This window comes from Rhineura floridana, chromosome 3 (genome assembly GCF_030035675.1).
Source record: "Rhineura floridana isolate rRhiFlo1 chromosome 3, rRhiFlo1.hap2, whole genome shotgun sequence".
Lineage (NCBI taxonomy): Eukaryota > Metazoa > Chordata > Lepidosauria > Squamata > Rhineuridae > Rhineura > Rhineura floridana.
The window spans coordinates 205,890,324-205,912,284 of record NC_084482.1 but is presented as its reverse complement, the minus strand read 5'-3'; the positions used below and the strand labels follow the sequence as shown (position 1 = coordinate 205,912,284).

General features: G+C 45.2%; 1 protein-coding gene and 1 long non-coding RNA gene across 5 annotated transcripts in view; one reads left to right on the top strand and one right to left on the bottom strand.

Annotated features, from left to right (window-relative positions):
* Positions 1-21,961, top strand: part of LOC133381284 (zinc finger protein 397-like) — a 79,995-nt gene that overhangs the window by 14,722 nt on the left and 43,312 nt on the right. For all 4 annotated transcript variants that reach the window (XM_061620198.1, XM_061620200.1, XM_061620199.1 and 1 more), the window contains exons 5-8: positions 1,253-1,987; positions 7,999-8,783; positions 9,715-9,835; positions 10,719-20,845. In XM_061620198.1, coding sequence (XP_061476182.1) covers positions 1,253-1,987; positions 7,999-8,783; positions 9,715-9,835; positions 10,719-11,524 — 2,447 coding nt within the window. In that variant the 3' untranslated portion in view covers positions 11,525-20,845. The remainder of the gene's footprint in view (positions 1-1,252; positions 1,988-7,998; positions 8,784-9,714; positions 9,836-10,718; positions 20,846-21,961) is intronic.
* Positions 9,423-21,961, bottom strand: part of LOC133381333 (uncharacterized) — a 32,442-nt gene continuing 19,903 nt past the window's right edge. The window contains exons 2-4 of the long non-coding RNA XR_009761661.1: positions 19,847-19,915; positions 19,000-19,147; positions 9,423-11,323 (exon numbers count right to left, since the gene is read on the bottom strand). This is a non-coding gene — a long non-coding RNA (uncharacterized LOC133381333). The remainder of the gene's footprint in view (positions 11,324-18,999; positions 19,148-19,846; positions 19,916-21,961) is intronic.

Sequence of the window (21,961 nt, the reverse complement as noted above, 5' to 3'; positions counted from 1 at the left end):
TTGCAAAAATGTGTATGTTAGGAAAACTGCGTATAAAAATGTGCATGTTAGGAGAAATTCACAACAAAATACTGATGAATAATCATGAGGATTTACCCCTCCCCAATCAAAATGTGAATTTGAGTGGGAGAATGAGAAATGAAGAGAAACCAAAACTAGCAGATTTCACTCATCCCTACTCTGCATGCCAGTTGCTGGGATTCACAAGTGGGGAGGAGTAGTGCTGTTGTGCTCAGATTCTGCTTGAGGATTTGCCATTGGGGCAACTGGTTGGCCACTGTGAGAGCTGGATGCTGGACTAGACAGGCCTTTGGCCTCATCCAGTGGGGCTCTTCTTATGTCGGCTAAATGGAACTCCTACACTTAGAGGCTTTATGTCTCAGAATGCCAGTTGCTGGGAATCACAAATGGGGAGAGTGCTGTTGAGTCCTGCTTGTGGCCTTTACATTGGGGCATCTGGTTGGCTGCTGTAGGAGCAGGATGCTGAACAAGATATGTCTTCAGCCTGATCCATCAGCCAGGCTCTTCTGACGTTCTTGTGAATGCCAATTGCTGGGAAACAACCATGGGAGAGGACAAGAGCCTGAACAGTGTGGGAAACAATGTGACCAGCTACTCATGAGAAGTCTCTGACAAAGGAGACAAATCTTACATGCACACTTAATTTCGAGCAACTGACTTTGTGGATGGATGGAATTTTTCACTTTCAGAAATGGAGTTGGTCACGTCAAGCCCCAAGGGTCATCACACTGTCCCAGCTAATGTCTTTGCTTATTCAACAATCCCTGGTTAACGATACTGTAATTCTGTGGTGAACCTTTTTAAGCAGAGGGGGCCCCATTCCCTCCTGGGCAACCTTCCGAGGGGCACGTGCCAGTATTGGGCGGGGCCAGAGGCAAAAGTGGGCAGAGCAATGAATGTGAACTTTGCCTTTGGAGTGTGCTAGTTTCTGTACACCTTTCTCCATTCTGACAAGACGCAGTATCAGAATTAAAATCCACAAGTCTTCCTAGGCAAAAACATTCAGAGGGCCAGTGAGAGAACCTGGGGGGAGTTCCAAGGGTGATATAAAGAGGCCTGGAGGGGCACTTTTGGCCTAGGGCCCGCAGTTCCCCACTCCTGATCTGTATAGCAGGGCTCTGCCTCTCCACTGAGTCTTTGGATGTGGTGGAAAGACAGAATCAATTCTCTCTCTTTTTTTCTCTCCTTCATTGTTCATAGCATTTAATTCTAGTTTCTCTGTTTATTCCAGAAGGCGGTTTGCGGGAGATTGAGGATGAGGATGAACTACATGGGACATCATTCCATCGGACGTCGTTAGAAAGAGCTGGATGTGAAGAGTTGAAAGAGAATCTCCTTAATCAAGGCGATGCAATGATGCAGAGGGGGAAGGCAGCAGAGAAGAAGGATGGGTCTGTTACTTGTCAGGACTTGAATGAAATCCTCACCCAGCAGGGAAAACAAAGAGAAACAAGAAGCAAGTGCCTTGGTGCACCCTCAGAGGAGAAACCAAATAAAAACTTGACATTTGGGAAAAGCTTCACTCAGCATCAGAGACTCCACAATGGGGAGCTACCGCATAAATGTCTGGATTGTGGAAAGAGCTTCAACCACAAGGCAAACCTTACTTCACATCAGAGGATCCACAGACGAGAGAAGCTTTATAACTGTTCAAACTGTGGGAAGAGTTTCCTTCGCAAATCAATCCTTAATATGCATTTGAGAATGCACACAGGGCAGAAACCATTCAGCTGCTCGGACTGTGGTGTGAGCTTGAGCGCTCAGTCAAGCCTCATTAGGCATCAGAGAATCCATACGAGGGAGAAGCCATATAAATGCTCGGCGTGTGACAAGAGCTTCAGTCAGAATTCAGATCTCATTAGGCATCAGAGACTCCATACAGGAGATAAACCATATCAGTGCTCCGAATGTGGGAAGAGCTTCAGTCGGGGGGACTGCCTTACTTCTCATCAAAAAATCCACACAGGTAAAGATCATATCAGTGTTCAGAATGTAGCCAGAGCTTTTGTGATAAATCAAGTGTTGTTCAGCACATGAGAATTCACCCATGGAACACAACCCCCTATTTCACATGAAAGGATTGCATACAAATGCAGCTTTTTGTAGTCACAGAGCAATCCTAGCCGCCATCTTACTAGATGTTTTTACGGAGGCAGTATACAATGACGTGCTCAGATTGTAACAAAAGCTTTTGTGATAAATCAGCCCTTTCATGAAACCATACAGCTCTGTGTCTGTGTGTGCGTGCGCACGTGCAAACTGGGCTGAAAGCCAAACAGATGATCTGGGGCGGAGGGGAACACTTAAAAAGCTTGTTTTCTCCACCAACCAGTTTAAATGTAAACTGGGAGAGTTTTTGTTGTGCCCATCATCTTTAACGGGAGGGGAACCTTTGACCCTCCTGATGTTTTTGAACTACAACTCGAATCATCCCTGGCCATTGACCATGTTTCCTAAGGCTGATAGGAGCTGTAGTTCAGCAACATTGGGCGGACCAAAGATTTCCTACCTCTGATCTATAACAAGTTTTGGGGGGAATAGCTCACAGTAAGCTTGCTGCGTACAATAAATAATCCATTTGCTCTGATTGCACGATTTCATGTAAATATCCTTTGTTACACCTAAGAGTAGTTTAAGAAGAAGGTAGATTTTTCTTTTTGCAACAGGGTAAATCACATGGCTTGCAGGTTTTGGCTGCTCAGTTGTGGATGGCTTTTTAAACAATAAAACTGCAGTTGGTTTCTCAAAGGATGCAGTCTTTATATGTTTTTGTTTGATCTATTAGGGGTTGTATCCAATGCTGATCCTACTCAGAACAAACCCACTGAAATTAATAAATATGATTGACTTAGGTTCATTAATTTTAATGGGCTTACTCAGCTGGATACTATCCTAGATTTCTGTCCCTCCCAAAGGAGCCCAGGAGCAGCAAATATATATAAAAATGTTAAAATGTATTTCAGAGAGTGGGACTAGCTCTTGTCATTCCTCTTCTTTCTTTGAAAGCATTTTTTTAAGCCAAAAGAAATTCTGGGCCCTTCCATCATGGTGTAGGTGTACTCTGTATTAGGCACCCTCTATTTTCCTAATCCCCATTTTTCACAGACAAAACATGAACCAACCTGGCATTGCGTTTATTATCTGAGGTCATTTCATTCTGAATGAAAACACTGAAAATGAGAAAAACCACAGGGTGAAATTCTCCCTTCCCCCTGCACAACTTTTAAAGACACAGAAGACCTCTTGGAGGCTAGGCCTGGCAACCAAGAGGTCTTCTGCATCTTTAAAGGTTGTGCAGGGGGAAGGGAGAATTCCACCTTGTGGTTTTTCCCATTACAGTGTTGCAAGTACACCTGCACTTGGCTGACTTTCTGTTCTCCTAAAGATACAGGATCATCCTCAGGCCATGAACCTGGCAACCCTATGAGGAAGGGCCTTTTCAGTGGTGGGTCCGTGCTCGTGGAATGCTCTCCCAGGAAGGCACGCCTGGTGCCTTCACTTTCCGTTTTTAGGCACCAGGCAGACATGTTTCTTTGCACCAAGGCTTTTGGCCCTTTAATTTAGAGGGTATTAGATATACTTGTGGCCTCTTTCTTCCTTATCTTTTAGTGTGGTGGGTTGTGCTAGACCTGCCTTTTTATCAATGTGTTATGGACATACTTCCAGGGTTTCATTTTGTTCTTTTTATGTATATTTGGTTTTAATACTTGTATCATTTTGTACATCACTTTGGGTAATTTCTTGTGAAAAGTGACTAATAAATGCTATAATTATTATTACTATTAATAACAATAATAATAATTGAATGGTAGACCACCTGTTTTGCATACAGAAGGCCCCAGATCTAGTCCTTGGGGTCTACATTTAAAAAGGATCTGGTAAGAGGGGACTGGGAAGAGCCTTCTCTGCCTAAGGCCCTGGGGAGCTGCTGCCAGTCAGAGTAGACAATACAGGACTAGATGGACAAATAGTTGGACCTGGTGTCAGTTCCCTACAGCTTGCCTCTGAGCATATACAGACTGGCTTTCTGTTTCTACTGAGTAATTACAGCGAAGCCTGTAAGGAGGCACCACTTCCTGGCCAGAGGATGGCGCCTAAAAGGTTGCTTGGTCTCTGCCCTCCCTTTAAAATTAAAGTAAGCATTTTACTTAACATTGGCGTGGGGAACCTCCACCCCCTGGACCCAAATGCAGCCCTTCAGGCCTCTCTTAACTGGCCTCAGCTCCTCCTCACTGGCTCTTAAGTGGAGACTAGTCCATTAGGGGCCCTACCAGGGTGAGTCTGCCCTCAGCCAGCCCCACCTGCCTGCTGCCTTACTTATAACTAGGCGGCGGGGGGGGGTAGCATTGCCTATCAGCTTCCTCCATCTCAACCTCAGTGCTGCCCCTCAGGAAGGAGGACAGGGATAAAATTGGAATTGGTTGGCTCCGCCCATCATGAGCTCTGGCTCCGCCTACTTTTGGGTTCCCTGCCTTCTGCCCTGTTCCTTTCCTCCGCATGGGCCACAGCCCTCACTGAAACTCAAAGGTAAAATTTTACATCCCTTTCCTCTCCCACTTTGTCTCTGGCCACGCCCACCCCTGGCATGTGGCCCCTGGAAGGTTGCCCAGAAGGGAATGCGGCCCTCCGGCCGAAAAACCGATTCCCCGGCTCCCCATGTCACACGAAAAAAGCACATTTTCCCACAACCTTCTGCCTCCACATGTTTCAAAGGGTTAAAGTGACAGAGCTCCGTTGGCTAGAGAGGCCAAATAAAGTGCAGGTTTGGACGTAACTAGAGTGAAGGCTCTTTTCCTGTTAGGGGTGGAGTTTGGTTTTGAATATCCCTGCAGCAAAAGAAAGGGGGGGGAAGAGAAAGGAGGAAAAAAGAATATCTCAGTACGTGGAGAGGTGAGTTGCGGGGGGGGGGAACAGTAGACTTGGGGGAGGGCGGCGGAATCCTCCCCCCATTTCTCTGGTCCCTCCGCTTTGCTCAAGGGAGGTCTGACTCTGAACCCAGCAGGATCGTCACACTCCTTTCCTTCAACGTTACAGAAATAATTCCCTCCCACCCCCACTTTTCGGAAGAGGTGAGGGCTTTGCAATACAAGGAGGGGGGAAGAGAGTTCGCCCTATGGAGAGACCACCCCGCCGCCCGCCCCACTCCCGCGGTCTATAGGAAGCCGCCTTGTACTGAGTCAGACCGTTGGTCTATCAGCCTCAAGATTGCCTACACACTGACTGGCAGCAGCTCGCCCAAGTTTTCAGGCAGGGAGTCTTTTCCCAGCCCTCCTTGGAGATGCCATTGGGGACTGAACTTGGGACCTTCTGCATGCAAAGCAGATGCTCTGCCATGGAGTTGTGGCCCTTCCCTAGGGACTGAGACCTGCAACAAAATGTTGCAAGGTGAAGTGTTGCCTTGAACTCCATTCCAGCCACTCCATCCCATCCCCCTGCCACACAATCAGTCAGCATTCCAGCCACTCCATCCCATCCCCCTGCCACACAATCAGTCAGCATTCCATGGCTAATGAGCATGCTCAGTCATCATTGGACTGTTTGGGGGGCTCCCCCATCCACCTTCAGGGGTACTCCTCCACCCTAGTTAAAGATTTTTCCCAAGCCCTGCTGACACCTCCCTCTTGTGCATGGATAGGTGCCTTTTGACCACAAAAGCTTTGCCCTTCTTATTATGTTGCTTGGGGTGTGTGTGAGCATTTTAGGAATTTTATATTGTGCATTCTTAAATGTTTTGGCTTTTAACTAATTTTCTCTCTTTATATTTTATCTTGTTAAGTTGCTTTGAGACTTTTTAAGGGGTATAAAATGACTAAGAAACTATAATAATAATAATAATAATACATCACTCAGATCCTGGACATTGGAAATGAAGGGAACAAAAGGGAACTGCAACAAAACATTGCAGCGTGGATCATTCCTGTTCACTAGCTCCGTTAGCAGGCTGCATACATGCCACACATTTCAAGCACACAATTTTACCCAAAGAATCCAGAGAACTGTAGTTTGTTAAGGAGTGTTGGAATTGTAGCACTTTGTGGGGTAAATTACAGTTCCTAGGATTCCTAGGGGGAAGTCATGGGCTTTAAATGTATGGCGTGTATGTGGCCTTAGCCATGGTTTTTATAGCCGGACTTCACTCCCATTGTCCATTGGCCCGCGCTGGCTGGGGCTGATGGGAGTTGCACCCCAAAGACACCCAGGGGACACCAGACTGGGGGAGGCTGATTTAGGGAGGGAGAGGCCAGCCACCCATATGGTCTGTCTCCGTCTCCCCTCTCTGAAGCTCAGCAGGAAAGGAGGAGTTGTTGAGAGGAGAATGCATAGCCTTGGATGGGGAAGGGCCGTAGCTGAGTGGTAGCACATCTGCTTTGCATGCAGAAGGTCCCTGGTTCAGTCCCCAATAGCATCTCCACGTAGGGCTGGGGAAAACCCCTTGCCCCAAACCTTGGTAAGCTAGAAGGAAGATTGGCCTGACTGAATAGCTTCCTATGTTCCTATGGGGGGAGGGGGATGTACAAAACATCACGCTCATAAGACTCTCAGGCAGCTGCTGCTCATTCCTCCCTTTCCTTCCGTGTTGCTTTGGCGAAGCAAAGTGTTTTGGGCCCCACACAAACCCCTCCCTTCCTCTGTCCCTCACCTTCCCCATTTCGCTCTTGGTTTCCTGCTCCCTCCTCCCCTGAGCGTTAGAGCATCTTTTCTCCCTCCATGGGTTGATTGCGGCGAGTGCCATGAGCAGGCAGGTTGGAGAAAGGGCCGTAGTTAAGTGGTAGAGCATCTGCTTTGCATCTCCAGGTTGGGCTGGGAATGTTCCCTGTTTGAAACCGTGGAGAGCTGCTGCCGGTCAGTGTAGACAATACTGAGGTTGATGTACCAATGGTCTGATTCTGCAGAAGGCAGCTTCCTACATTCCAATCAGCTTCCTTTGTTTCTGTTTAAACATCTACTCATTTAGAACCATGAGGACTGGAATCTTACTTTATCTTTAAGGGAAAAGACCACAGATCAGTGTTGAAGTATCTGCTTTGCATGCAGAAGGTCCCAGGTTAAGTGCTCGACATCTTCAGGTAGATCTGGGAGAGACCCCTGCCTGAAACCATGGAGAGCCACTGCCAGTCAGTGTAGATAATACTGAGCTAGATGGACCAATGCTCTTGACTCGGTATGAGGCAACTCCCTATGTTACCCTGAACTTCCACATTCTCTGCTCCTGTCCCTTCCCCTTTCCTCCACACAAGCGCATGCCTGTACGGTAAAAATTTTTCCTATTTTGCAAAATACCTCAAATACCCCTAATGTAGGGGTGTTTTTCAAAAAACAATTTTCAGGGATCCCTCAAGCATATAGAGGCGTCTTGCTTCTTCATGACCATTTTAATCGCACAATAAGTGTGCCAAAGATAGGGCACAGAGGGAATTGCAACTGGGACCTGCAATAGAATGTTGCAGCTTGGAGCTGTCCTGTTCAGGGTTCCATCCAGCCACTTCATTCCATTTCCATTTCCTCCCACAACAGTCAGTCAGCATTTTGTGGCCTCTGAGCATGCTCAGTCCTCATTAAAAGAAAGGAAAAAAGGGGGGGGAGAAAACCCCAAGATGCCAAGAAATATAGCTTGTAAAAAGTATTCAAAATCCGTTTATTGAAAGGAAACGAGCCCAACGCGTTTCGGCCACGTCAAGTTGGCCTTCGTCAGGGGCTAAAAGTTAAAACATACAAATATATATTCAGTGATACATTCTTATAAATATTCACCATACAGTTCAGTAGCCATGGTATGGGAAAATCATAACACCCATATTACTCACATACCGATTACAAGGTGTAGCTTCGAAGTTATCTTGTAGTTAAAATGCTTCAGTTAATCTTAACAGTAATTCTTTGTAATGAGAAATTACCCATGTAGCAATTGCATTACAAAGAATTGCTATTAAGATTGCAGCATTTGAGAAGCTCATATTTATTCTTGTTTTATTCTAGAGAAGTTTCTATACAAGAGGCCGTACCTGGCAGAACAGCCTGGGATGAAAATGGAGGAGCGGGTGCCAGCAAGACGTAGGCAGGAAGGGAAATTGCGAAGTGTCAGAAAAGTCCCTGACGTCCTCCAGGCCGTGATTATCGGAGAAGATCTGCAAAGAATACCAGAAGCTCAGATCAAACAGGAACCGAGCGAGGGGCAACTTCAGCACTGGGAAACCCAGTGGCAGGAGTTCCTGAAGAGAGTGGAGGCTTCTCAGTTAGGCTGGGCTGTCCCACCATCCCTGGAGGAGCCCTCCCCGTGGGACGACGCGAAGGCCTTCCTGGCCTCCTTTGAGCAAGTGGCCGAAGCCTGCCGGTGGTCCAAAGAAGAGTGGGTGGTCCGACTCCTGCCTGCTCTACGTGGAGAAGCCGAGCGGGCCTTTAGCAGGCTGGAAACCAGAGACAGAGTGGATTATGGGAAGGTGAAGGCGGCCATCTTGCAAGGGGACGCCATCAGCAGGGAGAAGCTGCGTCAGCACTTCAGGGGCTTCTGCTACCAGGAGGCCGAGGGGCCTAGAGTGGCTTACAGTCGGCTCCAGGAACTTTGCTCACGGTGGCTGAAAGTGGAGAGGCACACCAAGGAGCAGATCCTGGAGCTGCTGATCCTGGAGCAGTTCCTGGCTGTCCTGCCACCAGAGATCCAGAGCTGGGTCAGGGAGTGCGGCCCGGAGACCTGCTCCCAGGCGGTGGCTCTGGCCGAAGATTTCCTGCTGAGGCAGCGAGAGGCCAAGAGATGGGAACAGCAGGTGAGAGAGTTTCATCCTTGTAGATCAAGGGTGGGGAAGCTTTTTTCAGACTGAGGGCCACATATCCTCGTGGGCAACCTTGTAGGGGCCACATGCCACCAATGGGTGGGGCAATGGATGCAACTCTTATCTTTATACAGTCGGCTACAGTCTAGGCATGCATTAAGTCGGAAGTTTCTACATATACATCTCTCCACCCAGGCAAGCAAGAGGCATTATCCCCATTGGGCTCCTGCTGGGATGAAGGGCAGGATATAAATCCAATAATTAATTAATTCAAGGGTACATTTCATCCAGGCCAGAGTTTCCCAAATGTTTGAGTTCATTGACCCTTTGATGAGCTTATGCAGCAGACTAGATATCTTACTTTGTAAGTTGCACGTTAGCCAGGAATTCGGGAGAAATTTGATTTGGTTGAATTAAGGGGAAACTTACCTAATTTGCACTTTTTGAAACAATACATTAAATGAAACCCAGCCGTCCTTCAAAGTTTGCACCGACCCTGACAGATTTGCCCATTCCTAATCTTAGCACATTTTTACAGATGATGATGGTTAATGTATTTATTTTTAATTACATTTGTTAGTCGCTTTATACAAAAACAAAGTATCAGTGTGATTTAACAAGATAAAATGCCACAGATAAAAACAAGTTAAATTAAAATAAAACCAGAAAAATTTAAAACAATGCACAATACAGAATACCTAAAATGCTCATCCAGTAGGAAGGACAAGTCCTACTCACACCACTAAAAAGAAATGAATTTATTATATTCAGATCTACATGCTTTTACCTTGACCTAATTAAGCTACGTAAAAAAAAAAACATTCTTATACGTATAAATAATTCATTTTTGGGTTTTTGGGTTTTTCTAGTGCTACCTGTTTTCTTGGTTCTCTGCTCTTAAAGGGGATCCTCACTTCTTTTTCAGGAGCTGACAAAGTTTGAGAAGGTAACGGCGTGCTCCGTAAAGACAGAGGCGTCTCTCTCCAGCCCGGGGCAGACTCACCTGCTTGAGGAAGCCAAGCAAGGTCTGAACACCAAGCTGCTGGGTAAGCCTAAATTCCCTGACATTCTGTGGCTTGTGGGGTCCATTATATATAAAATAACCCAACTCACACACATACACACACACAAATATATATGCACGCATACATGGCGAATGTGCATCAGAAGAAGAGCCTTGTTGCTGGATCAAGCCAAAGGCCTACCTAGTCCACCATCCTGTTCTCACATGGCCAACGAGATGCCTCAGTGGGAAGTCTGCAAGCAGGACCTAACCATTAACAGCGCTACCCTCCCCACTTGCAGTTGGCCATGCATGTGTGCATATATATTTCTCTGTGTGTGTTGGGATTATTTTAAGTACACCCTTAATAAACTATACTTCCAGGATTTTTGGGGGGGGAAGCCAGAAGTGTTAACATGGTATAAGAGTGCTTTAAATGTACAGTGTGGATGTGACCTAAGAAAACAAAGACTGGAGATTCTGAGGGCAGAGCAGCCCCTGAGCTTGTCTAAGGGACAGAAGGAGCCACAGCTGATGTCAGGCCAGGAAGGATCTGTAAGAGCCAGCATAGTGTAGTGGTTAAAGTGTTGGACCTAGGACTTGGGAGACTGAGGTCCAAATCCCCACTCAGCCAGGAAGCTCACTGAGTGACCATGGGCCAGTCGCTGTCTCTCAGCTTAACCTACCTCACAGAGTTGTTAGGAGGATTAGGAGACACACACACACCGAGCTACAGTTCCTAGCATCCTTAACAAGCTATAAATGTCTCAGGATTCTCCATGACTAAGAGTGCTTTAAATGTAAGGTGTACATGTGACCACGACAACACCCGCAACAACTTTTACATGGAACCTGCTACTCTTTCTCTATTTTTGTTTAATCCCTTTGTTTATTTATTAATTCATTCACTGTTTTCATTTCAAAAGGTTATATGCAGCTGAGCAAGGGTGGAGAGAAGATTCTAGAATATTCCGAGCTGATGAAGTCAGACTGGGTGTCTCAAAGGAGAGCGACTCAGACAGTTTCCCAGGTTGAGGTAGAGGGGAAAACCACTGGGAATCAGCACAGCCCAAAGAAACAGCGAAAAAGCCACATGAGAAGTCGGATTAGAGAATCCGTTCTGGGTACAGCAAATGAAAGCCTCAGTGACTGCCTCTTAGGGCCTCAAGGACAGGCCTGTGCAATGCACGAGGACTCCGCTCTTCCCGAATTCGAAAAAATCCAAAATGGAGAGGAACCATTCCGAGGCGGTGCTGACTATGGGGAAAGCTTCAGCCTCAAGGAGCCACTTCTGAGACCTCAGAGAATCCACACCACAGAGAAGCCGCACAAGTACTCTTATTGTGGGAAAGCCTTCTGTCAGGTTGTCCACGAGAGACCCCCCCACGCCGAGAAGAAGCCCTTCCAGTGCTCCGCCTGTGGAAAGTGCTTCAGCCGGAACTCACTCCTCCTCAAGCATGAAAGGACCCATGGTGGAGAGAAGCCATATACTTGCACCACCTGCGGAAAGAGCTTCGTTTACAGCTGGAACCTGATGAAGCATAAAAAGAAGCACACAGGGGAGAAACCACATCAGTGCTCGGCCTGTGGGAAAACCTTCTTTGAGAGGTCAGACCTTATTAGACATGAGAGAACCCACACGGGGGAGAAGCCATATAGATGCTCCCATTGCTGGAGACGGTTCAGTCAGCAGTGGCTCCTTATTAAACATGAGCGGACCCATACAGAGTAGAGGCCATGCAAGCATCCACAGTAGACGTGAAGAAAATCTGAAAGGCTGCCTCTTTCCTTACAGACCCTCTCAGGTATTCAGCTCAGCAGAGGGAGGCCTCTTCATAGTTCCACCACCCTCAGCAGTTTGGGGGTGGCGGCCTAGGAGAGGGCCTTCTCTGTGGCAGCCCCTAAGCTGTGGAATTCCTTCCCCTCACAGGTGTGCCTGGAACCTTTGTTATGTAATGTCTGTCAGATGCTGAAGACACACCTCTTTACCCCAGCCTTTGACACCTAAGATTTATATCTCTATATATATTTTAGGACCCACCTTTTTCTCTTGACTGTAATTTGATTTAATTGGTTTTAATCATTGTATATATTTTTTGATGGTTGTAACCCTCCCTAGGTCCTTATATAAGAGACGGGCAAGAAACCTAACAGATCATAATAGGAAATAAGATTAAGAGGCTCCATTTCTGGGCTACTCTTTGCTTAATCAAAAGAAGAAGTAAGGTGGTGATGAGGAAATGTATGAAACGTTTAGCATGAAGGAGGGGCTGCATTCGCACGCCTGTTTGTCGTTAAGCATCCTCAGCGAAAAGAAGTCACAGGCAACGTCTGATATGGCTCAGAAAAATACTGTTGCAGGGATGGACAGTGTGGTGCTTGTGGGTGCAGATGCATCCTCTGCTGAAATTAGGCTTGTATGAACCCTTCTGTTGTAGCCAGCATTGGAGGCTGGTCCATTTGGGCGGATGAGGTGCCTGCGCCACCAATCTCAGCCTGCCCCCAGCCAGTTCCCCACCTACCTGCTGGCCTGACTTATAATCAGTCCAGGGAATGGCACTGTCTGTCAGTTTCCTCCTTCTTAGGTCACATCCACACCATCCCTTTAAAGCACTCTTATACCACTTTAACAGTCGTGGCTTCCCCCAAAGAGTCCTGGGAACTGTGGTTTGCTAAGGGTACTGAGAGTTATGAGGAGACCTCTCGCAGAGCTACAGTTCCCAGCACCCTTAACAAAATACAGTTCGCAGGATTCTTTGGGAGGGGGACATGCCTGTGGGGTAAGAGTGATTGAAAGGCATGGCGTGGATGTGACCCTAAACTCAGTGTTGCTTTTTTAGAATTCAGCAGGGAAGAGGTTGGGGACAAAACTAGAATTGGTTGGCTCTGTGTCCATCTGTTGTTGGGCTCTCTGCCTTCTGCCCTACCAGTCCCAAAGGACACCAGCTACCACTCATAGCCAATAGAATAGGTTACAGTGTGTGCTTGGTTGTAGAGTGTGCGCATCTGTGTATGTGCTACCTGGAAACAGTTTCTCCAGTTTTCAAATGCGTCCACAGGCCCAAATCTGGCCACCCCTCATCTGGTATCTCATTTCACAGGAGAGAGAGAAAAACCCTGTGTTTTCTATCTCAGTGTTGTCCTTATTTCATCAGGGCATGCAGGGGAGCGAAGCGTATTTAAATACCAAACATGATGTTTGGGACTGAGGTAATTTTTTTCGGAAACAGCCAATTTCTGGTCTGCTCGCAAAGCTTGGTATTTCAGGCCCAAATCAAGTTTGATTTTAGGATGAAACGTTCCATGTTTAGGGATGGGGAACCATTTCTGAAGCTGTTTTGTTTACACCAGCAATGGGGAACCGGTTCTCTGTCAAGGGGCGTGTTCACTCAGGGGCAATCTGTCCGGAGACAAAGCCAGTGGTGGGCGAGGCAAGAGTAAAAAGGGAGCAGAGCAGCCCTTTCCTCACTCCCATTTCTTCCTCCTTGCCACCCTCATGAAATTAGGCCAAGGGCCATGTGAAATAAGGCTGAGGGCCACATGTGCAGCCTTGGGTGGCCACACACCGACCACCCCTGCTCACACAGCTCTGAGCAGAACTGACAGGCCCCCTTTGTCTCGATTCGGCTTAATTTCTGTAGTTTGGGAGCTGGTCTAAGGCTTCAGAATCGCAGATGATGAGCGGCACTGCATTAGTAGCTATCCTTTCCCCTAGAACAGGGCCGGGGAGCCTGTGGCCCTCCAGATGTTGCTGGCCTATGTCAGGATCCCACCTCCTGCCACCACTTGTCAGGCCCCTTTCTGTGGTCACCACCTTGTCATGGTCCCACCTCAGGGTCCTGGTCTCTTAATGGTTCTCTCACCAGCTCTAGCAAAGATCTCTCAAGATCCCACTGCTAGGCAGCACCACCAGACACTCCCTGTTAACAATATTGCCTTGAGACTGTGCCTTAGACTCCTCCTGGCTTATTGCTACTTTGTGTCTGGGTGCACTTGCAGGCCACAACCCCCCTGTATCTTTGTGCCTATAAAGAATACAGCCCTGGGTTGCTCTGGATACCTGATGATGTTACACTATCTCTTTACCACTGCCACCATTGATACTGTTTCTGAACCTTGGTATATGCCCTGCCCACCCTTCTGGTCTGTGTAAACCCAGCCAAGAAATATTTATTTATATACACAGGGAATAACAAGATTACTTAAAGATATAGTCAACAAGCATGTGGTTTCATAAGTTGCGTTACTCTTTATGTTTCTAGTCGTCAGTAACCTGCCTCACTACCCACCTAATCCAATCCACCCAACAAAAGCCTCCCAAAACCAACCAACTTAACCAACCAACTTCTCCCCCCCTCTCAACTGTCATCCTCTCATTTATACCTTCAGACGCTTAGCCAATCATAATACAACACTCATCAACATTCCAACCCCTGTACTCCCCCCTCTCACTCAGTCCACTTACCTCATTTACTCTAATAAACCCGCACTTACCATATTTATAGTATTATATATACGGGGACATCACATGAGGAACAGTACTGGTTGACATCTTTGGCAATGTTCGGCCAATAATAATGAGCAGTTAGCCTCTTCTTTGTCTTTTTTATACCAAGATGTCCTGAACAAGGTATATCATGTGCCATAACTAGCAATGTGGATCTGAATTTGCTAGGCACAACTGACTGTTTGACAGGTTCACAACTTATATCTCTTCCTTTTGGCAGCCACAATCTATACCGCACCCCATTTTCCCCACACTGTTTGATCCCTCAGGCTCTCTGTAAAAGGGATTTTTTGTGGTAGCGCTTGTTCCTTTATGGGTTTTAAACTGTCATCTATTTCCAACTCCTCCCTGAACTGCTGTGCCTCTGCAGTAGAAAACACATTCAAACTTAGCAACATTGTCTCATTCTCTCCAGGCTCACTAGCATACTTCTTTTGCATTAGTTCATGCAGTGGGGTTGCTCTTTTTCCAAACTTCTTGATGAACCTTCTATAAAACTCTGTTATACCCAGGAACGCTCTCCTTTCTGATCACATCTAGCATTCTTTCATTCACACGATAAGGGGTAGATCTTATTGGAGGATGATTGCCAGTGTCTATAGTATGTTTCGCAACACTGGTTCTACCAGGTCTAGTATTAAAGAGTTCCTTATGTTTGCTCAGAACACTCAGGACTCCCTCTTTGACCTCCTCATCCACCTCTGACCACTCCAACTGATCTAAACCACCCTCTGCCTTGCTCTCTTGCATCAAGTCTGGAAAATCAGGACCACTCTCTTCAGGGAACAATGTGACTTGTAAAACCTTTGCATCTCTGGCGTGATAGGGTTTTAACATGTTCACATGTACTACCTTGTGTTTCTTCAGTTTGTCTGATGTTATGACATAAGTCAATGTGTCTAATTTCTCTAACAACAAATGGTCCCTTCCAGCTGGCTTACAGTTTATCATGTTTTCTGGGAATAAATGCCATGACCATATCCGCCACTTCATAGACACACTCTCTTGCTGTCCTGTCATACCAATAACTCTGTTTTGTTGAGCTTGGCTCATATTCTTTTGTACCACTTCCATCATAGTTTTTAGTTTGTTACGGAAGTCTAACACATAATCAACCACGGATGTTTTATATTCCACCAGGAACCCTTACCACGAATTCTGTAACAACTCCAAAGGACCCCTCACTTTCCTTGCATATATTAATTAAAAAGGCAAGAACCCAGTTGATTCTTGTGGAACTTCTCGATAAACAGATAAAAAACACCCCAAGTGTTCATCCCAATCCTGTGGGTGATCTTGTATATAACTTTTTATCATCCCTTTCAGCACCCTGTTAAATCTTTCTGTTAACCCATTGGTAGCTGGATGATATGTGGTTGTTTTCAGGTGTTTCAACCCACAACACTTCCACATGCACTGCATAACTTCACCCATAAACACACTGCCTTGATCATTCAGGACCTCATGGGGAAAACCCAGCCTCATAACGATCTTCAGTAAAGCCTCTGCCACTACAGGAGCTTCTACTGATCTCAGAGCCTCAGCATCCGGGTACCTTGTGGCAAAATCTACCACCACTAAGATGTATCTCCGGCCATGCCTTGAGGGTTTAGAGAAAGGACCTACTATGTCTATCCCCACTCTATAAAAAGGCTATCCTATTATAGGAAGGGGTTTCAATTGAGCTTTTGTTTTCACCCCACTTTTTCCCACCTTTTGACATATAGTACATGAGGAACAGTACTTGTTGACATCTTTGGCAATGTTCGGCCAATAATAATGAGCAGTTAGCCTCTTTGTCTTTTTTATACCAAGATGTCCTGAACAAGGTATAGCGTGCCATAACTAGCAATGTGTATCTGAATTTGCAGGCACAACTAACTGTTTGACTGGTTCACAACTTGCATCTCTCCCTTTTGGTAGCCACAATCTATACAGCACCCCATTCTCCCACACTGTTTGATTCCTCAGGCTCTCTGTAAAAGGGATTCTTTGTGGTAGAGCTTGCTCCTTTATTGGTTTTAAACTTGTCAGCTATTTCCAATTCATCCCTGAACTGCTGTGCCTCTGCAGTAGAAAACACATTCAAACTTGGCAACATTGTCTCATTTTCTCCAGGCTCACTAGAGGTTGCTATGGCAACCTCAGGCTCAGTTATAGGCACCACCCTGTTCTGTTCAGCGTCAGACAAAATGGCTTCTACAGCTTTGCCAAGCTGTTGCCTTGTCACCACATAAATCTGCCCCTGAGATCCCATTACATCTCTGCCCAATATTATGGGTTCATGCTGTTGGGCATTGATACCCACTTTATAAGACTCCTCTTTTCCTCTCCAGTTCAATTTTATTAAGGCCATGGGAATGCTCTCTGGCTCACCTCTCACACCTTGTATAACTAGTTTTTGCTGAGGTAAAATTTCCTCAGCTTTCACCAAATCTGGCCTCAACAAGGTCTGAGCAGCACCAGTGTCCAGCAAAGCCCAATATTTTGCCCCTTGCACACACACTTCTCTTAAGTTTGATTCAAAATCCTGTACATTTGACCAGCTTATTTGACAGAATTGTATTTTCTTAGTTTCCCCTTCTCTCAACTCATTTTTCACTGTTCTTACTTGAACAGGATTACTGATGGGGTTTGTAGCTTCCCATTGAAAACGTAGATGACCTGGCCTACCACATTTGAAACAGATTTTTTCCTCCATTTTAGGATACACAGACCCAATTTGAGGTGTCCGGTGTCCTTCTGATTTTATTAGAGGGTTTACTCTCCGTGGTGCCATATCCCTTCTGCCATTAGTATTGGGTTTTGTTTTAAAATCTCTTGTTGTCTTTCCCACCCAACCCGTTCGGTTTGAGATAAAATTATCTGCCAGCTCTGCTGCCTCCTGCACAGACTTAGGGGAACGATCTTTAACCAGTAACCTAATTTCTGGTGGCAGTTGATGGTATAACTGGTCTAATATCATGAGGCTCACCTCTTCCACAAGCTGAGCTTTCACACTCGTCATCCACTTCTCAAATATGTCCATCAATTTTGCCCCCAACTCCCCAAAAGACCTCTGAACAGTTTTCTAAAATAATCAGGCTCCAGAATAAATCTTTTGAACATTTCTTCTTTAAATTCAGCATATGTCACTGGCCTGTCTGAGGGGAAATATTGATACACCTCAGCCAATTCCCCTTTAATTAAGTTTGATAAATACTGCATATATTTATCTTCAGGTAACCCCCACATCTGAGCTGCCTTTTCAAATGTTGTGAGGTAAACTTGTGGATCTTGTCCAGGCTCATATACAGCAAAATCTTTTGGAGTGACTTTTATTTTTGCTTCATCCCTCTCTTTCCTTGTCTCCTCAGAATGAAACTTCTCTCTTTCTAATTTTAACCTTTCCACTTCTATCTCAGCCTCCATTCTCACTCTTTCAGTCTCCATTCTCACTCTTTCAGCCTGCAAGACCCGCTGCTTCTCCTTTTCCCCAGACTCAAAGACTCATTGCTTCTCTTTCTCCTCAGACTCCATTTTAAATCTTTCATCCTCCATTTTAAATCTTTCAGCCTTCATTTTACATCTCTCAGTCTCCATTCTCAGTTTCACCATCTCAATCTCTCTATCCTTATCTTTTTCCTCATGTTCCCATCTTAACTTCTCAAATACTCCACATAGGCAGGATTACTTGAGCACCCTTTTGGGGGCTCTTCTCTTACAGGCTCTTGGGTTCCATATCATCTCAGTGGTCTGCTCTTCCCCAAGCTCCAGGAAATAGGATTTTATAGCAGGCCACAACTGGAGTAGCCGCTCAATAGCTGGGAAAAGAGAGAGCCACCGTGTGTTTCCATGTGTAATTAGTGCATGGTACTGCATGCCTAGCTCATCAAAGCATTCCCTGAGTTTCTCATTTTTAAGGGTGCTCCTGGAGAACTCTGTGTATACCTTATGAGCCAGATACGCAACATCGTACTTCTTGTTAAACCAGCCATGCCTGGCAGCATTGTGTAGAACATGGCAAAAACAGTTTGCCTTCACAATGGAACTTTTCTGTTCCTTTAGGATCTGGAATACAGAGTTCCTTACACCGTAATTGACAGCAGCATTGTCTGCTGTGTAAGCCACTATATTTTCAGCAGATAATCCCAGATCAGTCACAGTCTTCAGAAGGCTATTGCTGATGGCAACAGCAGTCTCTGATGGTAACTCATAGAAGTCCAGCAGTTTCTCTTGGACTCCAAGGTCAGCATCAAAGTAACGCACAGCCACAGGAAACATATTTTACGGTTGCCTTTGTTAGAGGCGTCCGTGGCAATTGAAAAAGGAACTTTATTAGTGGAACGTCCACCCAGTGCCTGCACCACATTTTCTATTGATTTTGGTCCAAGCACGTTTTCAGCAATGCACTCTGGCTTGGTTCTTCCACAGTGCAGTTTTTTAACAAGAGCAGAGTCCTCGATTATTGTAGAAATCAGTTTTATTCCACAATCTGTGCTCATGTAACTGTGATGGTGCATAACTGCATGATACACGCTGCTAACCTATAGCAGCAACACAGAGCAATTCTGGTGTACTTTTCTTTGCAAAGAAGGATGTCATGGCAGCACTCTGATTCACCATTCTTGAGGCTCTAATGTGTGCAGCATTTTGCTTGTGTCTCCGAATGGCCTTGTCACCATCATATTTCACAGTGAAAGTAGAATTACAGTACTTACATCTGACAAGAGAGTCATCTACTTTTACGATCCAGTCTTTGAAATTATCATTCTGCAACCATTCAGTCTGAAATGATGCTGCATATTTCTTCTTCTGCTTCTCTCCTTCTGGCTGCATTGAAACAACAGATGTGCAGCACAACAGCACCTGTACAGGAAGAAGAGAGGGTTCATAAGAAAAATGCCTAAATCCACAGCCAAACAATACCTTTGTTAAGACCGACCAAAATGTCACAAACTAGGAAGCAAACTTTCACGTTCTCCAGAAAGCTTTACCAAGCTGTATGGCAAAGCTGGCTTGCTGTTGTTGCCACAGTGTCTACATCTGGTCGCAGTCTGGACGGAGTGTAGGAAGAGGAGATTTTATTTTATTTATTTTATTTATTAGGTTTATATCCAGCCCTTTCTCCCAGTAGGAGCCCAGGACGGAGATAGTGGACTGGCAGGACGGAGATAGCGGACTGGCAGCACAATCCTAAACTCAGAAGTAAGTCCTGCTGAATTCAGTTGGGCTTACCCCTAAATAAGTGGAGTTAGGCTTGCATCCTTAGGTTGCCCTCTCACTTACTTGCCAAAAAGCCCCATCCAAGTCAATGAGACTTACTGCTGACCAGACATATAGAGGATTACACAGTTACGTTTGATTACTTTGCAAATCTCATTGCATTTAATGTAACATAGTAAATGTGTTCAGGATTGAAGCTGGGTAGTTGGATTAATTGGAATCTATGTGGTTTTTAGGTTGTGTTACTCAGTGTAGTAAGAATATGCTGAAGGCAGAATGCATAGGATCAGGCTACCTGGTGAGAATTCCATCATCATAGTAATAATAATTTCAAAAACTCACCACAGTGCTGTTGACTGTGCTTCGCATGTCAATCAAATGATCCTCCAAACTTCTTCAGACTATCCTTCGCTGCAGAGACAGGAATGAGTAATGGTTAAGAAGATTCTCTACAATTTCTTGGCTACCCTGTTGTGGGTAGCTATAAACTCACTTTGAAAGACAACCCAAATCTAGTGAGTAATAACTGACAGAGAGAAAACACCCATGGTTTGGTCTATCTTCCCCCAATCCCTATCTAAATCCCATAAATATTCTTATTTATTTCATTTATGAATCGCTTCCCATGAGGCATCCCAAAGGGATTTATAATACAATAAAAAGATATAGAGAGAGCAATCACATATATAAAAATCAATTAAAAACAATTGTATACGTAATAACAATCTAGAAATACATCTCCCCATTGTAGGGAAGGCTGCGACCAGGTGAGCTGTGGGCCTGCTCAATCTGCTGTCAGGGTAGCCAACTTCCAGGTTCTCCATTCTTACGGTTCTTCAACTTTAACATGGCTTGGATCAGAAACTGTTCAAAATAGAGGACTCCTTCAGACAGAAGATTGGGACAGTCCTCTTGACAGCCATTCAAATAGAGGACTCTCTTCTGTAAAGTAGGACATGCGGACACTCTGTTTAGGAATGGCTGTCACAGATAGTAGCATCATCAGTACCAAGTGTGTGTCCATCACAGTTGGCTCCTCTCTCTCCCTCTGTGAATATCTTCCTCTCTGACTCACTCAAAGTGTCTCTGAGGATCATCATATGGCACTCAAAGGCTGCTTGTTTACTCCTGCGAGACCCTCCCAGCTAACGAGCCCCAAATGGGTGGGGCATGTGTATTTATGTATGTATATATATATATAGCACAGAAATCCCTTCACTGACTCATAGCCATCGGGATTGCTCCTCTTGGATATTCTATCATTCCCCCTCCTTCTCGACAACTACAAAATGGGCAAACTCCTTGTCCTGTGTGTTGCAGTTCTTGCCTGCATCAGTCTCGGTAAGAGAAAAATCCAGTTTAAGTATTTTACCTCTGTTCTTGTATATTTTCTAATGAGTTTGTTTCCCAATCTCTTCCTCTCAAAAAAAAAAATCCTTTACTTTGTTTGCCAGAGTCCTTTCAACTAGAAACAATTATTAATTTAACCTACCAAATTAGGAAAATTACCAGCAGGGAAAGCAAACTTTTTTTTTTTTTTTGCAGAAACATTTTCATAAAGGTTCAAATAATATGCCTCTCTTTTAGATATGGGGGGGGGAGAATAACCCTTGTCCAGCCACCTAGTTGTAGATCAGAGATGTTTAAAACTTCTAATTTTGTGGCAAACTTTTCAATTTTCCATTATGTCTGAAGTGGATAAAAAGATTAATAAACAAAAATAGTTTGGTGGTTTGCAACAAAATTGGAAGTTGGGGAGGAAAAAGCCAAGAGGGCTCATTTATGTTGCACCAAACTATGGCTTGACTTTTTACCTCTCTGAAACAAGCAACACCAGGGAACAAGGGCAAAAAAAGACTACCTGAATAAACTTTATACCATGTTATTCCTGAACACACCTGCAATTCTTTTTTCAAATGTGATTGTATTGTGCAAAGCATTTGTCAGCCGCCTTTGGGCTACACAGCGGGATAGAAATATTCTAAATAAACAAATTAAAGTAGTTCTAAATTGCAAACTAAAAAAACCCGAATGTGCTATCCACCTACAACCAACAGTCCTAGTTCCAACCTTCTGGGCTGTGGCTCCTAAACTGCGCTTCTGTTTCCCCATGGAAACTTCCAAGCCTGGATCCTAGCACCTCTTTCCTCTATTTCAGCACTTTTTGCTCTTATCTTTAAGATACTGAGTTTACCTGCCTCCTTCTTAGACCCCCACTCCTTTCCTATGGCTGCAACCTTGTGCCTCATTTATCTGGGAGTAAGCCTCATTGAAGTTAGTGAGACTTACTTCTGAGTAGACATGTACAGGACTGCACTGTAACCCAGGATACTCACCTGCATATGTTTCCCACACAGATGAAAATTTGGGAATTGCTTCCCAGACTTTCTAGAGCAGCCGTTATCAACACACACACCCCAATGTTTTGGACAAAAGATCTGGACACTAGATTGGCAA